This window comes from Pseudonaja textilis, chromosome 2 (genome assembly GCF_049901715.1).
Source record: "Pseudonaja textilis isolate UNSWEBS1 chromosome 2, rPseTex1.2, whole genome shotgun sequence".
Lineage (NCBI taxonomy): Eukaryota > Metazoa > Chordata > Lepidosauria > Squamata > Elapidae > Pseudonaja > Pseudonaja textilis.
In genome coordinates, this window is record NC_141991.1 from 163,593,023 (window position 1) to 163,613,756 (window position 20,734).

A 20,734-nucleotide genomic window follows, 5' to 3' on the forward strand; every position below is an offset into this window, starting at 1 on the left:
CCAACCTAGTAGTAAATTGCTATCTTTCCACAAAGCAGTCAAAATGGAATTATTTGTATTGCAGGGTGATAAACACTGTAAAAAAATAATTTTATCCAGTTTGGAACAGACGTTTAATTTAATAATTTAATAATTAATAATTTCTGTATTTATTAATTTAGTAAAGTTATTGTATAAACACATATACAATAAATAAAATAACAATAAATAGTATTACATAATCATATATTTATATATATATACACACACACAATCTCTTAGAGAGAGGGCTGTAAAGCACTGTGGAGCGGTATTTAAGTCTAAGTGCTACGGCTATTGCTATGATGCGTTGGGGCCTGGTCACTGTTCTTCATCCCCCGCTCCTTCCGCGGCTTGCAAAGCGAGCACGCGCCTCCAGCGCCTCCTGCTGCTCGGGCGACCGAGTTGCAAGGCTGACGAGTTGATTGCCAGCCTCGCCACCTCTGCAAGGGAGCCTCGTCGCAGGTCGAGTGATGGATGGGTGAAAGGAAAGATGGCGGAGAAGACGCAGAAGAGGTAAGGGGGCTGGGCGGCCAAGGCTCTGGGCGCAGTTAATCTCTGGATCCTTCCCCCGCCCCAAAACCCCCATTGGAGTGATTTTTCTTTAGACGCTCCTTGAGTCCGTTTTTTTCAAGGCTACGTTGTCTGTGAGGATACAAAAAAGGACGCCCGGTTCCTTGCAATGGATCGTTGTTGCTACTAAGCAGCTGCTACCAAGCTGCTGCCCTAAGGGTAGCCTCCCAAAGGGAAAGAGGAGATCGGATCTGCCGGTCAATGTCCATTTTCAGCAAGCCCGCCAACAATTCAGCCCAATCGGAGAGAGCCGGTTTGAGGAACGAAAGCGGGCCATTGCTACTCCCGATGCCTTGCCTACACCAAAGGGTGAAATCCAGCTGTTCATTCCGTGGTTTTATTTTTCAGTTTCGGATGTCACTGTGTACAGGAGCATTGATGATTTCTGGAAGATTTCCACAGTTTGCGGAATATCTTGAATGAGGACTTGCATTGATTTTGTTTATTATTGTTGTCGTTATTGTTATTTACATTTCACTGAGGTCCTTCATATTAGAAGAAGCCAAACCACCTTATGGATATTCCTAAATCGTGGAAAATAATGAATGAGAATCCAAAATACTTGACTGTGAAAATGTGTTGTCATTTTCCTACTACTTAATATTATTTCACATTTTTCCTAAGAATTTTAAGTACATTGCATTCATCAGCTTAGAAATTCTTTAAACAACTATTAGGCTTGAGTGTTAACATTACAGGTGGCAGGTGGAGGCTGTGGAGGTGAGCTAAAGCTTCCCATTGATTTTGCAGCTGTTAACACTGATAGTATGAGACTAGGAGCTGTTTTGTCAATAACAATGTATTTCCATGTCTTCTTAAATCTCTGGTCCAGTGTTTGGACTAGAACTACAGTTAAGGCAGTATTATGGTTTCTCAAAAGTGACATAACGATGTTTTATTACTGACAAAACAGCTCTCTGCCCTCAAACCGTCTAATTAAACTTAAACTGTCGTTGCAGGCAGTTATTGGTTAATAGCTGTGATATGAAATCTCAAGTTACAGAATTTCTCCATTTGGGGTCTTTTAAACTTTTACTGAACACTACTGTGACTCATGATTGAGTCTTCTAATTTTTGCTTTGTACACTTTCCCCCCACCCTCCCAGGTTCAGTCAGATAGGTAGAGAGCTTTTTAAAATGCATTTCCAAGGATCTGGGACTATCTGACAGTCATGAGCAAATGCATGAGAAAAATGCCAAATCACTGCTATTTGTATATGTCTTTTCTAGCGTGAAGATTGCGCCTGGAGCTGTTGTTTGTGTGGAAAGCGAAATTAAAGGAGATGTGACTATTGGTAAGAGAAAATAATTTTATAGAATGATACAGTTGGGTTAGCCCAACACACTTAACTTGATCATTGAATTAACTTAGGTATCACAATATCATTGAATTATTAACAAATCATCTATAGTTATATAGTGTGCTAAGCCACAAAAACTAACCAAAGTTAAAACTAGCAAAGCTTAGAAAGTTAGTACTCATTTTAGGTATGTAAATAGCTAATGGTGCTCTAATAGTTCATTCAGTTGTTCAAGAATGCGGATGATCCCTTGTTATTGTAGTGAAAGATAATGCTTGTATCTGCACTTTTCCCCATCTTTGCTTAATGCTGCTGCCATAATCCTAGTTCTAAACCCTGTTTATCATTCATGTTGCCCTTTGAACAAATGGAGATAACTATATAAAGTAAAAAAAAGTATTTTTGGTTCAAATGTAGGACAACAAAAATGTTGATGAAGTAACAAATGATTGTATAATAATGATTGTGATTCTTTCAATGTGTAAATATTACACCCATTTAAAACGGATAAAGAGGGCTGGCAGCAGTCCTGTGTTGATTGAAGCAAATTGTTATTTTCAGATAAATTTGTGCTCAGGATAATACATTCCCTTGAAATATTTTGATGATATATAAGCATTACAGCAATAAGTTTTTTTTAATAGGACCTAGGACAGTGGTTCACCCCAAAGCTCGAATCATTGCAGAAGCTGGACCAATCGTGATTGGGGAAGGTAATCTCATAGAAGAACAGGCAATTATAATTAATGGGTTAGTATAATTTAATCAACTTAAGATATTTATTCATTCATTCCACTTGCATGGCCACTCAACCTATAGCAATTCTGGGCAGTATACAAACAAAAACAATCATTAAAAAATTAAAAGTAGAACAAATTGGCAATAGAGATACGAATCAGTCTAACACCACATTTCCTAGGACTCACTCAATACTCTGGCCAAATGCTTGAGCATTGCCAAGTCTTAAGAATCTTATGAAACTTCCGTTGGGTCAGGGCTATCTGGCTGTTGAGAAGTAGTCTGTTCCACAGGGTTGGCACTGCGACATAGAAAGTATACTGCCTTAGTCACAACAGATAGCATTGCTTGATAGAAGGGATCAGGAACATGCCACCTCTGTTGGAACTAATAATGTGTTCCTGTGGCATCATACATTGCTTGTATTCAGTCAGGTAGAAATTAGCAACATGCAGCCATTGAAATAATTTCATATTACCTCCAGTGTAAATTTTTTATTTCTATTTTGTTCAATAGATGGTCAGATCTGTCATCTTAACAGAGAAATTGGGAAATATTAATTGTAATAAATACCAATTCAGTGAAATTGTAAATGCTAAGTATAATAAGTATAATGAATTCAGTGAATTTGTAATGCAGAAATTGATTGCTGAAAATTTAATATGCTTTTTCTATTCATTTGATGACCAGCCATTTTTAATAATGTCATCATGTGTTGCATGCAAAAGGAAAAACATATTTGAAAGATTTGAAGCTTTCTTGATTAGTATAGTGAATATTAATGCGTTGATGTACTTGTAGTTTAGTTTATTGTCATTGCATCTCCTACAATGAAATTAAATACCATCTTCAGTGTACATTATAACTATAAAAATAAAACAAACAGATCCTTCACATTCTACACAATTGAATTGAAAACCCCTGATATTGCATTAATATTGCACTATACAGTAGAATTCAATATAGTTACTGCTCTGGGATAGAAGCTGTTTTTCAGTCTATTTGTCCTTGTTTTTTATTATCCTTACTGTCTGCCAGATGGTAATAGTTCAAAAAAAGGATGCCCAGGATGAGATGGATCTTTAAGAATGTTTTGAATTTTCTTAAGGCAGCAGGAGCTATAAAGCTCTTCCAAAGAGGGAAGAGGGCAACCAATGATCCTCTGGACAATTACGTTAACCCTCTGGAGCACTGTCCTATCTGCAACTGTGCAATTGGCAAACTGTACACAGGTGCAGTAAGTTAAAATACTCTTATGGTGCAATGGTAGAAGGTCACCAGCAGGTTTTCATTTAGTTGTTGTTTTCTGAGAAGTCCCAAGTAGTATAATCTCTGCTGGGCCCTTCTGACCAGTGCTACTTAGCCAGGTCCCGCTGCCAAAGCAGAATCAAGGCCATTATAGAAGACACCTCACACCCTGGCAATTATCTTTTTGACCTTCTGCCCTCTGGATGCTGTTTTAGGTCAATAAAATCCTACACCACTAGACTAACAAATTGTTTCTTTCCTTGGGCCATCTGAACTGCAAATAAACACCAAATCACTACCTCATTAAGATGTGAAAAGATGTGAAATCTCAATACCTCATTCAGATGTATAATAGCATATTACAGTACATTCCATCTCTTGTGTATTATACTCGGCTAAGGGTTACAGTCAGTGTTGGATGTATATTTTGTGTATATTCATAGATATTGTACTCTCAAATTGCAACTGGTGACGTGGGTACTCTGTCTTTCTTATCTTCATTTTTAAGTGCTTTGGTTTTATTGTATTGCGAACAGTTGCTGGGGTGCATCCACAGTTTCGTTGTACTTGTACAATGACAATAAAGTTCTTCTAATTCTAATACAGTGTGAGCGCCCCAGGTCATATCCTCTTTTATGGTGACACCCAGAAACTTAAAACTGGCCACTTTCTCCACTCCATCTCAATTGATAAGCAAAGTCTGGATGTCTGATCTGTTCCTTCTATAGTCCACTACAAGCTCCTTGATCTTATTGGTATTAAGGACCAAGTTATTATCTCCACACCATGAAAGCAACCGGTCCACCTCATCTCAAGAGGTAGACTCTCCCCCCTGGAGATTTTTCCCACTACTTCATATCATCTGCAAATTTAACAATAGTATTGCTGGTATGAGTGAGAATGTAGCCATGCACATAAGGAGTACAGAGTAATGGACTCAAGGTGCAACTCTGTGGTGTACCAGTGTTAAGAATATTCCTGTGCTCTCCTGTCATCAATTTATATAAAATATGTAAACATTATTCATTCTAGAGAAGCATTTTGAATCAGTCTGTTGAATGGGGGTTCATAAAATTGAGGTTTTGTTGTATTTCAGATTTAAATTTTCCTGTAAACCTATTCTTAGTTCAGTTTTCCATAGCATATCTTTGAATATTTTATCAAAACATTCTTACAAAATGATCTCTGTATTATGGAAGAAACTTGATTGACAGTTGGTGAGTCTGTTTGATATAGAATAACAGCTTAATGAAAAGGTTCAAGTTAGTATTAAATTTTAAAGGTAAAATTCTTGGTTTTAAGAGCATGACATGCCTGTTTTCCATCTCTACAGCTATCCTGAAAACATGATTCCTAATACAGAGGAAGTAGGAACCAAACCGATGGTCATTGGCACTAATAATGTGTTTGAAGTTGGCTGTTGTATCCTTTTGAAGAATAAATTAAAAGATTAGAAAGATACATGTTTGCATCAGACATTAAGTATCCATGATGTAATTTTAGATCCCTAATTTGTGGCTAAAGGGATTGGTTGGGGTGTATGTTGTTTGCTATTAAGGACTTATTAATTGTATTTAGTGGCTTCAGTAAAACAGATAAAATATAATTTGTTTAATTGCAATTATTTTCCACACTTTGTTAATTTAGTAGAGAAAAAAAATCTCATTGATTCATTGCTGCTGCATAAAATTCAGTTTGTAACAATTGTAATGTCATAGCATAGGATGCCTTTTAAGTATCGTATTTTTTGCTCTATAAGATGCACTCCCCCCCCTCCCCCAAAAAGTGGATGGAAATATCTGTGTGTCTTATAAAGCAAATATTGCGGTGGGGGAGAGGGGAGTTCTCTGCCGTGGCCTTTCACTGCTGCCACTGTTCGCCACCACCAGGGAACGCTGGAGCCTTCGCTACCAAGCAGTTGATTGGCAGTTGGATCGGCCTCCTTGAATACCGCCAATCAGCTGTTCTAGGTGGCAGGGCTCATCGCCGCTGCCACCAATCACAGCCGCCTAGAGCAGCTGATCAGCAATATTCCGGGAGGCCAATGCAACCACCAATCAGCTGCTTGGCAGCAAAGGCTTCAGTGTTCCCCAGTAGCGGCAGCAGTTCAGTTCCGTTGACCGGTGTTGGGTGCAACAGAGCGGAGCCCTGACGAGCCACGTGCTGGGGCTGCGATAACGTGCTGAAGCTGTTTTCTGTTTGCTGCAAGGACGCTAGCCAGGTGAATACCGAGTGGATGTTGGGAGGCAGAGGCAGATTTTTTTTTCTTGTTTTGCTTCCCAAAAGCTAGGTGTGCCTTATGTTCTGGAGCATCTTATAGTGCAAAATATACAGCATATTATCTAAGGTCCATGGTAGCTTTGGGTCAAATGAAAAAAATAGGGGATGTTATTTCAGCTTTTTTTAAATAACATATTATGGTGTTTATTAGAATATTTTGCTAAAGAGAGACTTTTCACTAGTTTACTGTACTTTCTTTTTAACTTTATTGCATGGGATCTAATTCACTTGTCTGAAATGATAAGAATCTCCTGCTTGTGCAGGGGGTTGCAGTAGAAGGCCTCTAAGACCTCCCGTCCAACTCTGTTATTCTGTTATTCTTCTGTATCCAAAGCTATAAAGTTAGGATAATGGTCTCCTAGGATCTTTCCTGAAGGCGGTGGAGCTGTAAAGAGATCTCTTGCTATATCAGGGAGAACTGAGGATATGGGAAACATGCAGACAAATATTCTTAACTATGGCTTACAGATTCTCAAGCCATGAAAATAGGAGATAACAATGTAATTGAGTCAAAAGGTAAGTATGTGGGGATTATTTTGTACAACTTAAAAGTAAGTAGGAAAACACCAATCCTTTCTTCAGTTATATGAAATTTAAACATAATCACAAAGGAGTATAAATAATATTATTATGATATAGCAATATCAGTAAAACCCTAGAAAATATTCTTGCCTCAGTGGTTGAATACAGCCAATCTTCAAAGCCTTTCAAAAAAAATAAATACGGCACTCGTTTCATTTGCAGGCCTGTACGAATAGCCCCCACCATGCACCTCATTTTGAGGGTGGGCAATAGTTAATTGTGGAGTAGTGCAGCAGAAGAAAGATATAGAAAAATTACCTGCTTTGCACTGGCAATATATTGGGAGATCCAAACTGGGTATACTGTAAAATGATTCCGGGCAGTCCATAATAACAAAGACTACTGCAAATGGTACCATCTTGGCACCTTTCCCAGAACAAAGGTCATTATTAATTTATTTAATTTGCTGCCCGTTTATCTCACTACTGAAATGAAGGTAGGTATGCTTCCTGGAGACCACTTTAATCATCTAATTAGTAGTCTGCCAGGAAATACATATGATTACATAGGGAAAGGATGATCGACCACTGCAAAATGGTTCTCTTGCAGGCTGGCAATGAGGTGATTGATAAATTTCTAAAGAGCCCACAGCTTCCACGGCAGATCCAGCCATAACCAAAACAATTCTTACGCTGACAGGCCTGTTCCCTTCAAGGTGGGGCGGTGGGAGCACCAATGCAGAGGGTGAGCCACATGGTTTCTGGACAAATAGTATCTCCATCTCGTTAGGAGGATTTTATCTTACGTGGACCTACAGCCTCTAGTGGAGGGTCACCACATTTCTGGTCAGTCTCAGGATGGAGATACATAATTAAGTATTTTCTGTATATATTATGCTGTCTGCTATCATGATGTGGAAACATTATTCTTCTCAACTAAACAACGCATCAGCTAACTGCCTGAATTCTAGGAGAGGAAGAGGGCTCCTTGTGCCATTCTTTCTTAGCACAGTGGCCAATCAATATGAAATGATAAGGGTCTAGCACTTAGACTTATATACTGCTTCACAATGCTTTACAACTCTCTGAGCAGTTTTACAGAGTCAGCCTATTGCCCCCAACAGTCTGGGTCCTTATTTTACCCACCTTGGAAGGATGGAAGGCTGAGTCAACCTTGAGCCTGGTGAGATTCATACTGCCAAATTGCAGGCAGCCAGCAATCAGCAGAAGTAGCCTGCAGTACTGCATTCTAACCACTGCGCCACCACAGTGCCTTAGCACTTAGATTTATATGCCTTTAGATTTATATAGTGCTTTACAGCCCACTCTCTGGGGTTTGCAGAGTCAGCATATTGCCCCCAACATTTTGGGTCCCTTACCCCACCATTTAGAAAAGCATTGCCTCAACACAGAGAAGACTGTAGACATAAAAGATGTTTCTTTCACTCATACACACGCCTCTTTGCTCTGGCTCTTGCATTTCTCTGTCAAGATCACCTTTCTTACTCTCTACATCTACAGCATTTGTTGGTAAAAATGTGATCCTAACCAGTGGCTGCATCATCGGTGCCTGCTGCAATGTCAACACGTACGAAGTCATCCCTGAGAACACTGTCATCTACGGAGCAGACTGTCTCCGTCGAGTGCAAACTGAACGGCCACAGGTGAGTAGGTGACAAGCGTGCAAGGCAGCTTGAAATCTTCAGTCATCAGATTGCCTGATTTGTGGGGTGCGAGTTTTCCAATCCAGTCAGTGAGCAGAGCCCTGAAATATGTGCACTTTGTGATTTGTATGCCATTAATATTCTGTTGATAAAGTTTTCCTACTTTGATATCAGATTTAACCAAATTTGTGGGGGGAGGAGAGTCAAAATCTTTGCAATAGAAGTAGCATTGGATAGAGAAGATTGTGTCCAGATAGTTTGGTCTGAGGGTCCAGTTGAGATAGGACAGAGGCGCATTTCTCTTCCTTGCCTTTTCCTTTACAGATCATTGTGTCTTTTGTGGATGATCAATCTCTATTTCTCCAAGGATAAGGGACACACTGTTTGATAAAAGAGTTTTGTGACTTTTGTTAATGACCTATGATTTCAGATAAACAGGCAAACTGAGGTTAAGTCAGCTTATGCTGTTGGATTTATTTTTATAGTGCTACTATTATGACAATAGTTTGTAAATTCACATGTAATATAAAAACAGAAACCTGCTTTAAAATAATGATTCTGGTTTCCTAGCTGGTTGAAGAAGGAGCCAGAGTAGCCAAGGATCAGATGATGAATGACAACTGACACTCATGTCCATATTCAGACCTAGCTAAGTAGCTTTTCAGTCCGGTCTTCCTCAGCGTGAAACAATGGAGAAGGGCTTCAACATTTCCTCAATTACTGCACAAGGTGTGGAGAACTGAAGTAATTTTGGGAATATTGCTGAAGCTTTCATTGCTTCATGCAAAAAGAGTGGTTTAAAATACGTTTGCCTTCTATTTGTGAGGAAGACATTTGTGATGTGTCATTTGAGAGAAGGGGAAATTGGGAAACAAATTTTCTTCATAGGAATTATCTTAAACCAAGTCAGTCCTTTGATCCATCTAACCTAATGATTTCAACACTGATTGGTGACAGTAGTCATACATTTCAGGCAGGAGTTTTCCAATTAGAAAAACTGAATCTTCGGTGTGACATTGTCCATGAAAGAGGCTATCACATCTTGTACTGCTGAGTTAAAGCCTTCCCTTCAAGTCATCAGAGAGCTAGATATGTTGCATTTCTGCACCAAAGTAAACAACTGAGTCTTCCTCAAATCTTCTGGATCACAATTTCTATAGTCTGTGAGCATTGGCCATGCTGATGAGGATATATGGAAGTTGTGGTCCAGTTGCTTCTTTTAAGCAGATGTGTTTAGATTTATGTATATTTTTCTAACATTGTGCTTTTCATTTTAGCCACAAACATTACAGCTGGACTTTCTCATGAAAATCCTCCCAAACTATCATCATCTCAAAAAGATGATGAAAGCAACATCAACACCTGTGAAGAGCTGAAAGCTTTCCTGGATCATGGTCAAAATTATATCGGAGATGTACTACTTGCTTTTTGGACTTTGTGTTTGCAAGAGCTTTTTTTTTTTTTTTTGCTTAGTCTGGAAATCTTGTCATGCAGCTTAATTTTATTTATTAAAATATAAAAAATAAAAAATGCGCCATTGTCACATTCCCCTTGATAGTGTATATTTTTAGTGGACTTCATTATCTCTATTGCTTCTTGTTTTTTTCTCTGTTAATGAAGTCAGGGAACTGTCAAACTCATCTTTCATACTGATGCTATCTTGGATGTCACCTCATTTTCCCAGTAAACCTGACTTCTAGTTCTGTTGATTGGAGACGGTGGGAATGGTCCAGTTCATTTGGAAGGCAGCAACCACAGTACTGCACAAAAAGAAGAGTTTAAAAAAAAAGACTTGTTAATTTCAATAGATACATTTTAGATTATTGCATATCCTTAGTGCTTTCCTTTAATAATTGAAACTGCACATGTAACTTCAGACAAGGTCAAACAAATACCATGTTTCTCACATAATAAGGCCGGGCCTTATTTTTTTTTGAGCCCCGAAAAAACGGCTAGGCCGTCTTTTCGGGGGTGACTTAATTCCCCCCCTTTCATCCTCATCTAGAGCGCCCCGTGGGCAGCCTTGCCACCAGCCGCTCCTAACGGGTGATCATGGTGAAGTGCAGAGAGCTCCCTACTCCCACCAAACACCTTTGCTGCAGATCCAAGACCTTTGGCACCTGCCGCTGTTGCTTTCCCTTCTGCCCATTCCGCCGTCACGTTTGCAGCTGCCGCTTCTGTGTTTGGAGCTGCCGCCGCCGTTTGGAGTGCCGTTGGAGCTGCCACCGCTGTTTGGAGTTGCTGCCACCGCTGTTTGGAGCTGCTGCCACCGCTGTTTGGAGTACCATTGGAGCTGCCACCGCCCTTTGGAGTACCGCCGCCACGTTTGGAGCTGCCGCCGACGTTTTGAGTGCCGTTGGAGCTGCCACTGCCGTTTGGAGCTGCTGCCGCTATCGTTTGGAGTGCCATTGGAGCTGCTGCTGCCATTTGGAGTGCCGCCGCCACGTTTGGAGCTGCCGCTTCCACGTTTGGAGCACTGCCGCTGTTTGGAGCACCACCGCTGTTTGGAGCACCACCGCCATTTGGAGCGCCGCCACCACTCCAAACAAGGCGGCAGCTCCAATGACACTCCAAACGGCGGTGGCAGCTCCAACAGCACTCCAAACACGGCGGCAGTTTCAATGGCACTCCAAACGGCGGCAGCTCCAACGGCACTCAAAACAGCAGCGGCAGCTCCAATGGCACTCCAAATGGCAAGTCCCCCCACCCTTCCCCCCATTTTGCATGTTTTAAACTAGGCCTAAATTTGGGGGGAGGGGCTTAATTTGATTTTATGCCTAGAAAACATGCTGGGTCTTCCTATTGATGGAGGCCGTATTGTTGGAGAAACACGGTATGTAGCTCAATAACTCATCTGGAGTTGATATCCTGAAGGCTTCATGTTGTGGCCTCAATCCAGACTTGTTTTTATACATGCTGCATGTAACAGTGAAAAAAGATTCTGCTGTCAGAAATACAACATGTGTGTTCTCCTGTGCATAACATTGCAGACAGTCCTACATTCCCTTGAGAATAAGCCTCCAAACATAGTTGGGACTTCTCTTTTGTATAACCTCTAGAGGTAAAACTTTGTTAATCATTTTAAACAATATCATAGTCTTCATAAGCCTCTTATTATGATTACTGTCCCTGCGACTGCTCATACAATGTATTAAACCATGAAATAATACAGAAAAAAAATTAGGCATTTATAACCAAGATAAAAACTTTGTTAGCATTTCCTCTAAACATACCGTGTGTGCAAACAAAGCTGTCTGTTCCCCTTTTGACATGTAAATGTATGGAGCTACTGGAGCTAGATTTTTCCTACAGTATATTCAGTAGTGTAAGAAAGCCCAGGCGATTAGCACTTCTCAAAGATGTTGAATGCCTTGTTTTTACACTTCCCAATCCTTTTCCCAAAAGCTTTTATAAACAGAGTTGTAAACAGTGTTTACATTTTTCAGTGCCATTTCTGAAGCTAAAAGTCCCCTTCTGTGATTCATTTTCTTTTGGGAACAACTTGGAAGCATTTCTTTAAAGCCAATGTTTTCAACATGCAAAATGCATCTGAAGATTTCTAGTCAAATCACATCTGGATAATGGTCAATTAAAAACCATAAAAGGTATATGAGTCTAAAATTTTCTAAAAGCTAAAAAAGTATTAAAGGTATATAAAAACTAGTCTAAAAAATAAAAGGAAGGTTTAAGAACATTAGATGGACGTAATGGGAGCATAAAGATTAGTATATGGCACATTACAAAGTACTAGTATCAGGGGTGGGTTTCTACCAGTTCTGTCCACCTCTGTAGAACCGGTAGCTCTGAAGAGCAGCAGACATAGAACCGGTTCTGTGTCTGTTGATGTTTTTGCCCACCCGCCCACCTGGCCACAGCTGCAGTTAAAAAAACAAGAAAAGAGGGCTGTTTCAAAGGCTGCTTCTGATTTATGATGATGATTTATGACGATTTACAGGCGTGCGGGCAGGGAAACTCGTAAATCCCGAACCAGTAGTTAACCCTTTCTTATCCCACCTCTGACTAGTATGATGAACTAGGTGCTCATCTAGTCTTAATTTATGGCACCAGTCATCATCTGATATATTTTAAATGCTGCACAGAACCTGACAACTATATGTTGGGGTAGGATTGGTATCTGAAAGCAGCAGAGAGGTAATAGATTTGCCCTCTACACTTGTGGTATTTGTGTAGTAATGGTGAAATGAGGCTAGTACAGTCTCTGTAATACAGACACTGGAGAAGCACATGCTTTGTTGCTTCTGACTTCTGTCCAGAGTCACAGGGGCATTGTCTCGCTTCCTGTCTGAGTTTTCAAGGACAGCTGAGGGAAGGGTATGACATAAGGCCAGAGTAAAGGCCCTCTGGTGTTAGTTAAGTATATCATAGAGGAGGCTTCAGTGGCAATAAAGATGGAGGACCTGACTAGATCCAATTGGCTCTGGGTACTTGTAATATGCTATGTGCTCACAAAAGGTGAGAGGCTGAGTCTATAGGAATGGCAAGGTTAAGTTCCAGAGTCCATGGTTCTTTTCCTATGAACACTTCTTCACATAACCCTCATCTGCATAATGTTCTTTCTCACTGGCTTATAGCAGATCTTGGTAGGGCACTGCAGTTACAAGATTCAGTGTAGTTTCCTTGTATAATCCTCAACTGAACAAGAATATACACAAAAAATACAGGGAAAAAGCAGAATGAACATATTCAGATACCAAAAGACTTAAAAGCTGATATTAACATCGGTGACAGAGATGAGCTTGTTACTTTTTAAAAAAAGAAATGGCATTTCAGAAACTAAATAGTTACAACATGATGATCTCACAAAGTTTTTTAAAATTATTTTTTTTCAACATTGTAGATTTTTGTTAAGCATTGTTAATAAACAGAAGGGGTTATGTTATTTTGTTTTGTGGACAAATGGAGATAATGATGGGAGATTGAGAAAAGGATATTTGGATAAAACCCCCGAATTTAACAGTTTATCTCAGAAAAGTACCTGATAGTTGGTAGTATCATCAAATACCTACATATTCCAAACAGGAAATACCCTTCTGATAGTCCCACACCATGAAATTCTTAGACGCTTGTCTATGTCACTACTGTTTTAGGGACTAATTGAAAGCTGCACTTGGGACCGCCAGTCTCGTGTAATCCGGCTGGGATGAGCTCTGAAATTTTATAATGGAATTTCCTTGATCAGTAATAGGGGGTTGCCCACCAAACACTCTTTCAAGTGACAATGGAGGAGTCTCTTGATCACACCTTTGCTACCTAAAGTCTACTCCCAACCATCGGAGCCAGCCATGAACAGCCAGAGGCATGTTTAAGACATCATATCTTGCCACTGGCCTACTGGCACTAGCATCGAGTGGGGACTTCAGATCCTCCTACCTTATGCTTGTTCTGTTTACAGGCTACTCAAAGCCTCAGCATCTAGGAGCACAATCAGAAGCCAATCAATCACCGAGACCTGGAAAGCCAAGCAGAGTGCAAAGTCAGATTTAACAGATAATCAGAGTTGAAAGGGACCTTGTAGGTCATCTAGTCCAACCTCCCACCCAAGCAGGAGACCCTACACCATTTCTGACAAATGGCAGTCCAATCTCTTCTTGAAAGTCTCAACTGATGGCGCTCCCACAACTTCCGAGGGCAAGCTGTTCCATTGGTTGATTTTTCTCACTGTCAGAAAGTTTCTCCTTGTTTTCAGGTTAAATCTCTCCTTGTTCAGTTTCCATCCGTTATTCCTTGTCTGGCCTACAGGTGCTTTGGAAAATAGCCTGACCCCTTCCTCCCTGTGGCAGCCTCTCAAATATTAGAAGACCGCTATCATATCTCCCCTGGTCCTTCTCTTTACTAGACTAGCCAAGCCCAGTTCCTGCAACTGTTCGTTGTATGTTTTAGCCTCCAGTCCAGCACTAGCCATGTGAATCCACTAACTCCCTCCATCATTAGCCAACCACTTGGTTCAAAGGAGAAGGATAGCTGCTTGAGAAAGCCAAGGGGAGTCACACAACTGGACTGATATAAGGAGATGCTTCACAACCAATCAAAGAAAAGCAGAAGCAAACAATCCAACTCTTAAAAAAAATAGCACTAAACTTTATATGTGTCAAAAGTCTATCTGGTATTTGTACAAATGTGAAGTGGTAAAAAAAAAGGGGGCCAAACTTTGCTCAGGCAAAATCTTTAGGCATATACAGCAGCTTGTTCTGTATTAGTTACAGATATGTGAAACCCCAGATTATTTTCAAATCTCTGATACTTATGGCAATTTCCGCCCCCCCAAACTGAATCTTTTGATTCTCAGTTAATGTAACTTATGCAGATACTATTCAATAGTTTTGTGTCTTCTTAAAATTGATTGCCATCTCATGTTACTACATACTTGATCTTTTCTTTGATTAGTATTTGTTGGGTTCCAATTAAGGTGGTAAGTTGCTTTGTTTCCTTAATTCACGAATACATAAAATGGACAGTGTGCTAGAGAGGAAGAGAAGATGGAAGGCAGTGGCAAACTTGGAGACATTCATAAAGAATAACAGTACTTTTGTGTCAACAAAAATCTTTCTTGTGCTATGCTAACATCCAGATTGAAAGGTGGACCCTGAAAAAGAGTGAAGAAAAGGATAACTGCTTTCAATATATGGATCTGGAAATAGTTTTTAAGAGTGGCATGGATAAATCAATCAGTCCTGGGCTAAGAAAATGCTACAGAGAATAGGGAAGATGACCTTGATGGAGATATGTAAGAACCGTTACTCAGACCAAAAAAGGTTGAAGCAACTTTTAAGCGCAGAGCTGTGAGATGACATCTGGAAATGCCTCAGGCAGGCACCTCTCTAATTCACTCACTTATAAGAAGAGGAATAGATACAGCACAATCAGACATTCAAGAAGCTGTTATTTTAGTCAATCACAATGAAAGTAATTTTAGCCTCCCTGTGAAGCTAATTTCATGGTGTTATATACTTAGTGAGGGTTGAAGCAACAGCAACAAGCAGAAATTCACATACTTTTGGCTTGTGATGGCCTATTAGTTGTTGGACTCAGCGGTGGGCTGCTGGGGGTTTGCAGGGGTTCGGGAGAGCCCCCTAGCTAAGATTCTGTGCAATTCGGAAAACCCCCAAACCCCACTCCTGGCTGGCCCCACCCACCCTGCCCTGCCCCTCCCAGAAGTCCCCACGGAGCCCATTTTGGATGCAGGTAAGTGCAGGGCATGCACGGAGGTTTGGGGAGGGTGAAAAACGGGCCCCCCAGAAGTTCGGGAAGACCGCAAATGGGTCAGTTTTTGCCCTCTGGGAGAGGCTCGAGGAAAGCCTTTGGAGTCCGGGGAGGGCAAAAATGCCCCAAGGCTGACTAGGACACACCCACCATGACCAGGTCCACTCAGCAACTGGGCAGAGAACCCTTTGCTAAAATTTTTGAAGCCCACCCCTGGTTGGACTAGAAAAATAGCTATGATTGGCAAGACTGAGGGATGTGGGAAAAGGGAGACCACTGAGAAGGTGGATGAATTGGATAAAAAAAGGTTTTTCCTTGGAGACAGGTCAGAGTAGTGGCTACAGTATTTCTCTAAACAGTAAACAGCTGTTAGAACTCAATGGCATATAAGTAAATTAATACTATAGGCAGCTCTTGGGTTAAGAACAAATTCCATTCCTAGCTTTGTCTTTAACTCAAATTTCTACTTAAGTCATAACTTGTCCTTCAAACAGACCACCACTTACTAAAAATGGTGGATGGATGGTTTTTTTCTTCCTCTAGCTGATGAACCACTGAAGCCACATTATGCTTTCGGGAACTGCTGAAAATTGAGCTATATATTAAAAATATGTGGCTTCAGAACTTCAACAGCTCAGAGAAGGAGAACACTGTTCACCATTTTTAGTAAGAGACAGCCTGTTCATATCTAGGGGTTGTTCTTAAATTGGACATTCTTAACCCAGGGATTGGTAGTACATTCAGAAGAATGGCGAACATGCTTTCTTTGAATAAGAGAATTGGCTGTCCTACCATTCATTTTTATTGCTCTGCTTCATAGGAGAGCTGTGCATGTTCTATAACAATATTTCTTAAAATATATTCTGTGAAACATCATTCCCCAAACAACTTAAATATGTTCCACAACCACCAGGTGGGGTTTGGGCTAAAAAAATTTTTTTTTAACATAGTGCATAATCAAACTTTGGAATTTGCTACCATAAGATGTAGTGCTGGGTTGGACCAATTCATCGAAGTCATGGGGATCAATAGCTATTGTTAGAATGTGATTAAAACATGTTTTATTTCAATATTCCTTTTTTAAAAGGAAATGTACTGCACGTGAGTGTGTGCGTGTGTTTGTGTGTTTGTGCTCCATGTTTTTTTTTAAAGTCTCAGCTCATGATCTTGTCCAAGCATGAAAATGTAAGCGCATCAGCATGAGTGTAAAAGGCTGAGTTGTAAATAATTCTTTAGGAACTGTAGAAAGGAAAAGGGAGCCTTGCCCTTTAAGGAAAAGGCAAAGATCTTTCCTTTGTGAATTCAAATTTCCCGGCTGAGAGATTTACTGCAAAATGATTGGTCTGCTGCATTGGCAGTCAAGATCAGTTTATTAATAGGAAGGCAGGTAAGAAGAAATCCTACAGCATTCCTGAGACTAATTTAATCTTGTGAGTAGAAAAACCCCTTTCTTATACCCTTCAGGTCCTTTGATTTGGATGTGAAGTCTTCGATTTGTGTGTGTGTGTGATGAGTTCCTGTCTCTTTGAGATTGGGATCTTTTCCTGGGATCTTGGTAGGAGTAATCGTTTTATAGCAGCTGCTTGTTCATTTTGTAGCTGCTTGTTGCATTAGGTTGTAATATCCTGAGTTTATGCCTTTTGGTTTGCTATCATGGTTTTAAATCTTTTTCTTCCTGCCATGTTTTTTATGACTGTGTTTTGATGAGTATTTCCTTTTCTCATGTGTCTTGATCCTTTTTCCTTTTGGAGTTTGCTTTTTACAAGTTTTCTTTTATAGCTTGCCATCTATTTGATTTCTATGGGAAAGGGTCTTAGCTAATTTGTAGGCTTTTTCTGTATCCCATGCAAAGGTGGGAGCTAATGGAGCTGACTCTGCTCACCTCTCCTTTCTTTTAGGGGAATTTTCCTTCCCCTTCTAATGTTTTAAGATTTCTTTTCTTTTCCTAGAAGAGGGGGGAATTGTAACTTCCAACAGAACTTTCTGTCTACTTTGGTCCATGTATTTAAATAGGATTTAGAGCAGTTGTTTCACTTAACCAGAAACAAAGAACAAATAGCATGCTGACCAAGTGATCTGTTGACCCCAAAGAGAACAAAAAGGGGTTAGCATCACAGGGACAATTATCCAAATGTAGCATTTTCATGATCTCCCCTCATCTCCAGTAAGAACTTAAACCACTATAAAAATAAATTTGAACATTGCTACTGTAATATTACTGCTCATTATTACTAAAGGCCCTAGCATTACTAGCATGGGGGGAAAACCCTTCTTTGTTTGCATTGAGTAGCAAACAAAGAAAGCCATTTTTTCAAGCCTTACTTGTGAAATTTCAGTGCCACATGTCTTGCCACTGCTGAAATGAGAAGGATAGACTGGGTAGATCTCAGTAGTCTAGTTTTGGCAAGTAACTACATAATGTTTTGATTGGCCCTTTAGATATTCCTGGTCTTTTGCATCTGGTGCCTTAGAGACATGATGACAGTTCCTGGAAATTTCAACCTATTCAGCAAAGTTCATACTCCTACTGGCCAGTTCTTGCAGTTTAGTCCATAAGACCAGTGATGTGGTCTCTTTAAATCCCACTTGCTCCCATTCTGAGGGTGATCAAACTGGCTCTCATAGCCCTGTGTGTTGCAAGAGACATCTGATGGAGCAAGAGTCCCAAAACCTCATGAGAGCCCAGAGCAAATTGCCTGGTTCTTTGGTTTGGATCCTGGCCATTTTCTCTGAGGACATAATCACGTATGTACTCTCAAACATGCAATAGCCAGCCGCTATCTCCTGGAAGTCACCTTATCTTTCTAATAATACACACATCTGCTAATCATAATTATTTCTAAGGAACGTGTGCAGGCTTGCAACAAGGCTTCCAAGATATCAAATGAATGCAGAGTAACATCTCCCTCCCCACATTCCAATGGTAAAAAGTCATTAGAGGAAAGGCTAATGAGTCAAAATTGCTCTGATAAGAGAGCTGGTATAGCTAGACCTCTGGGAGGCCCAAGGGCTTAAAACAGACTGGGTAAATATTTTAAACAATGCTGAGGAAAGCACAGGAAATTAAATGGCAAGGGAGTCACCTAGGCTGCAAAAACCATAAAAATTGCCTGAAGGAACTAAACTGCCCCAACCCTGCTCTGCTCTGATCCTAGAAAGTTATAGTGCAGCTTCATCAAGCATAGCACATTTTTTCTCACCATGTGATCCTGCCAGAGTATCAAGAGAAGGGCCCCTGTTTGGGCATTGTGGTACATTTTTGAATACATACATCTGTCAAATGCTTTTAATGGTCCCATAATTCTCATGCTCAATTAGGTAACATGTTCTTTTCGGACTGGAATCAACATGCTAGTTTTCAATTGGTGTGAGAGGGAAAATACGGACATGGGTATTTAGTGACCAGACACACCTAAAGATGCGTAGGCAGAATGACACAATTTCACTTTCTCATTGGCTTTGTGCCTGCACCCTGACCCCTGACTATGTAATGAACAAGTGGATATTGCCGACAGGATGGGGGATGAAAAGTTAATCTCTATTCAAGCTGCTTTTCAAGAGAAAGAATGGAAGAAAAAGGAGCATCAATCACCTTGGGATTGACCTTTGACAATTAACAACCGTATAACAGAATGAGCAAATATGTTGCTAGGATGGTCACGGTCTTTTCACTCTGCTGAGATTTATTGTGTTTCTTTTAAAGTATGTAATTATTTCTAAAGTTATGGTATGTAGGTCACACAACACATACACACACCCTAAGTCTGTGAAGATTTTGCAACGTTAGTGTCTTCTCTGATGCGCCTGTGGAATCCATATGTGAATGACTATCTCACCTTCATCCTCTAGGCATCTTTAGGTATTACTGGCAAAAGGGGTAATGGCAAGATAATCAGCCATTTTTCTCTCTCTGTTGCTTTGCTTTTGGTGGTGTCAAGATGTGTAAAACATGTATGTAGGTATATGTATTTTAACATATGGTACTGGATCAGTACAAGGTCTGTTTTGGATACCATCAGTTGGTACTAACAAATTGAATTTCTTCTACTGGTTGCCATCATTGCATTGAATAAATGAATAAATGATAGGTTCATTTAGCAGTAGTTTATAAGATCCTATTTACTATCAAGGTAAAGTCTACCATCACATTTTCTTCCAAAGACTGTGTTTGGTAAAGCAATCTTGAATATAAAATTTGGCATGGGAGAGAGGGGTTTTAGTCTCTCCGCACCTCCTTTTTTCTGATCACACAGTCAAATATTATCAAGCAATTGGATTGTAATATTTCTACCATGCCTCTAACCTAGCATTGCTCTGAGGAAGTCGCTAGCAGAACTGATTAAGCTTGTAATAGCTTCTGATAGAGAAGAGGTCCCACCAGGAAACATTTTGCATAAATGGATAAATGGAAACAGTAGGACAGGGACGGTAGGCACGCTGGTGCACTTATGCACGCCCCCTTACAGACCTCTCAGCAATGGAGTGAGGTTCACAGTAGACAGTTTAAGGTTAAAGTTTTTTGGGGGTTGAGGATTATACTACCCTCCTCAAAACATAAGCTGGTTCTTCGGGATATTTACTCTACCTTAAGTTCAGACGTGTCCTAATGTGTAATTGACTAAGTGAGAAACCATGAAATTTCATATTGAGTTTCTCTTCCACATCCTGTCTGGTCCAATAGAATGTTGAAATGTTTTGCTTGTTTCTTTTTGACATACTTCAGGAATTTACCAGTGTGAACAACAACTGCCATGGGATCAGAGGAAAAAATATCATCTCTGTCACACACACAACACTGTTGGCAAGATGGAACAAACATACCATCTTCAAACTTTTGAAAGCATGTTCCGTGCACACAAACTCAAGGGCAGCCTAAATATTTTGGTTTCCTTTGGTGTTCCCCCAGGCCTCTAGTTATGTCCAGTTCTCTATTTGCTGATATTACTTGCTGTTCTTTCATTAGTAATCTTGACTTTTACCAGCCCACCTCGAGGTCTCTGGTGTGTTCCACATCACTTTGACAGCTTGTCTGACTGCCAAGAAGACTTTCAATCTCTGCACTGTATTACGTATTTTGCTTTGCTTTTTAATCAAAATTGGCTTGGTTTGAGTCATCTAGACATGCTGTTTATGTGGCCAATTTCCTTTATAAAGCAAAACAATGGGTAGC

General features: G+C 40.2%; 1 protein-coding gene across 1 annotated transcript; it reads left to right on the forward strand.

The window, feature by feature from the left end:
• Window positions 1-345: 345 nt before the first annotated feature.
• DCTN6 (dynactin subunit 6) lies at window positions 346-9,891 on the forward strand. Its single transcript, XM_026712731.2, has 7 exons — window positions 346-534; window positions 1,822-1,886; window positions 2,537-2,642; window positions 5,212-5,300; window positions 6,627-6,674; window positions 8,201-8,343; window positions 9,621-9,891. The coding sequence occupies exons 1-7, from the start codon at window positions 512-514 to the stop codon at window positions 9,717-9,719; spliced, it is 573 nt and encodes a 190-aa protein (XP_026568516.1). The 5' UTR covers window positions 346-511; the 3' UTR covers window positions 9,720-9,891.
• Window positions 9,892-20,734: the final 10,843 nt, after the last annotated feature.

What these genes read in the sequence shown, in the direction of transcription:
- DCTN6 (XM_026712731.2), top strand. Translation starts at nt 512, where the DNA reads ATGGCGGAGAAGACGCAGAAGAG. An exon ending in GCGGAGAAGACGCAGAAGAG is followed by an intron (nt 535 to 1,821) that starts GTAAGGGGGCTG and finishes TGTCTTTTCTAG; the next exon opens with CGTGAAGATTGCGCCTGGAG. An exon ending in TGCAAACTGAACGGCCACAG is followed by an intron (nt 8,344 to 9,620) that starts GTGAGTAGGTGA and finishes TTTTCATTTTAG; the next exon opens with CCACAAACATTACAGCTGGA.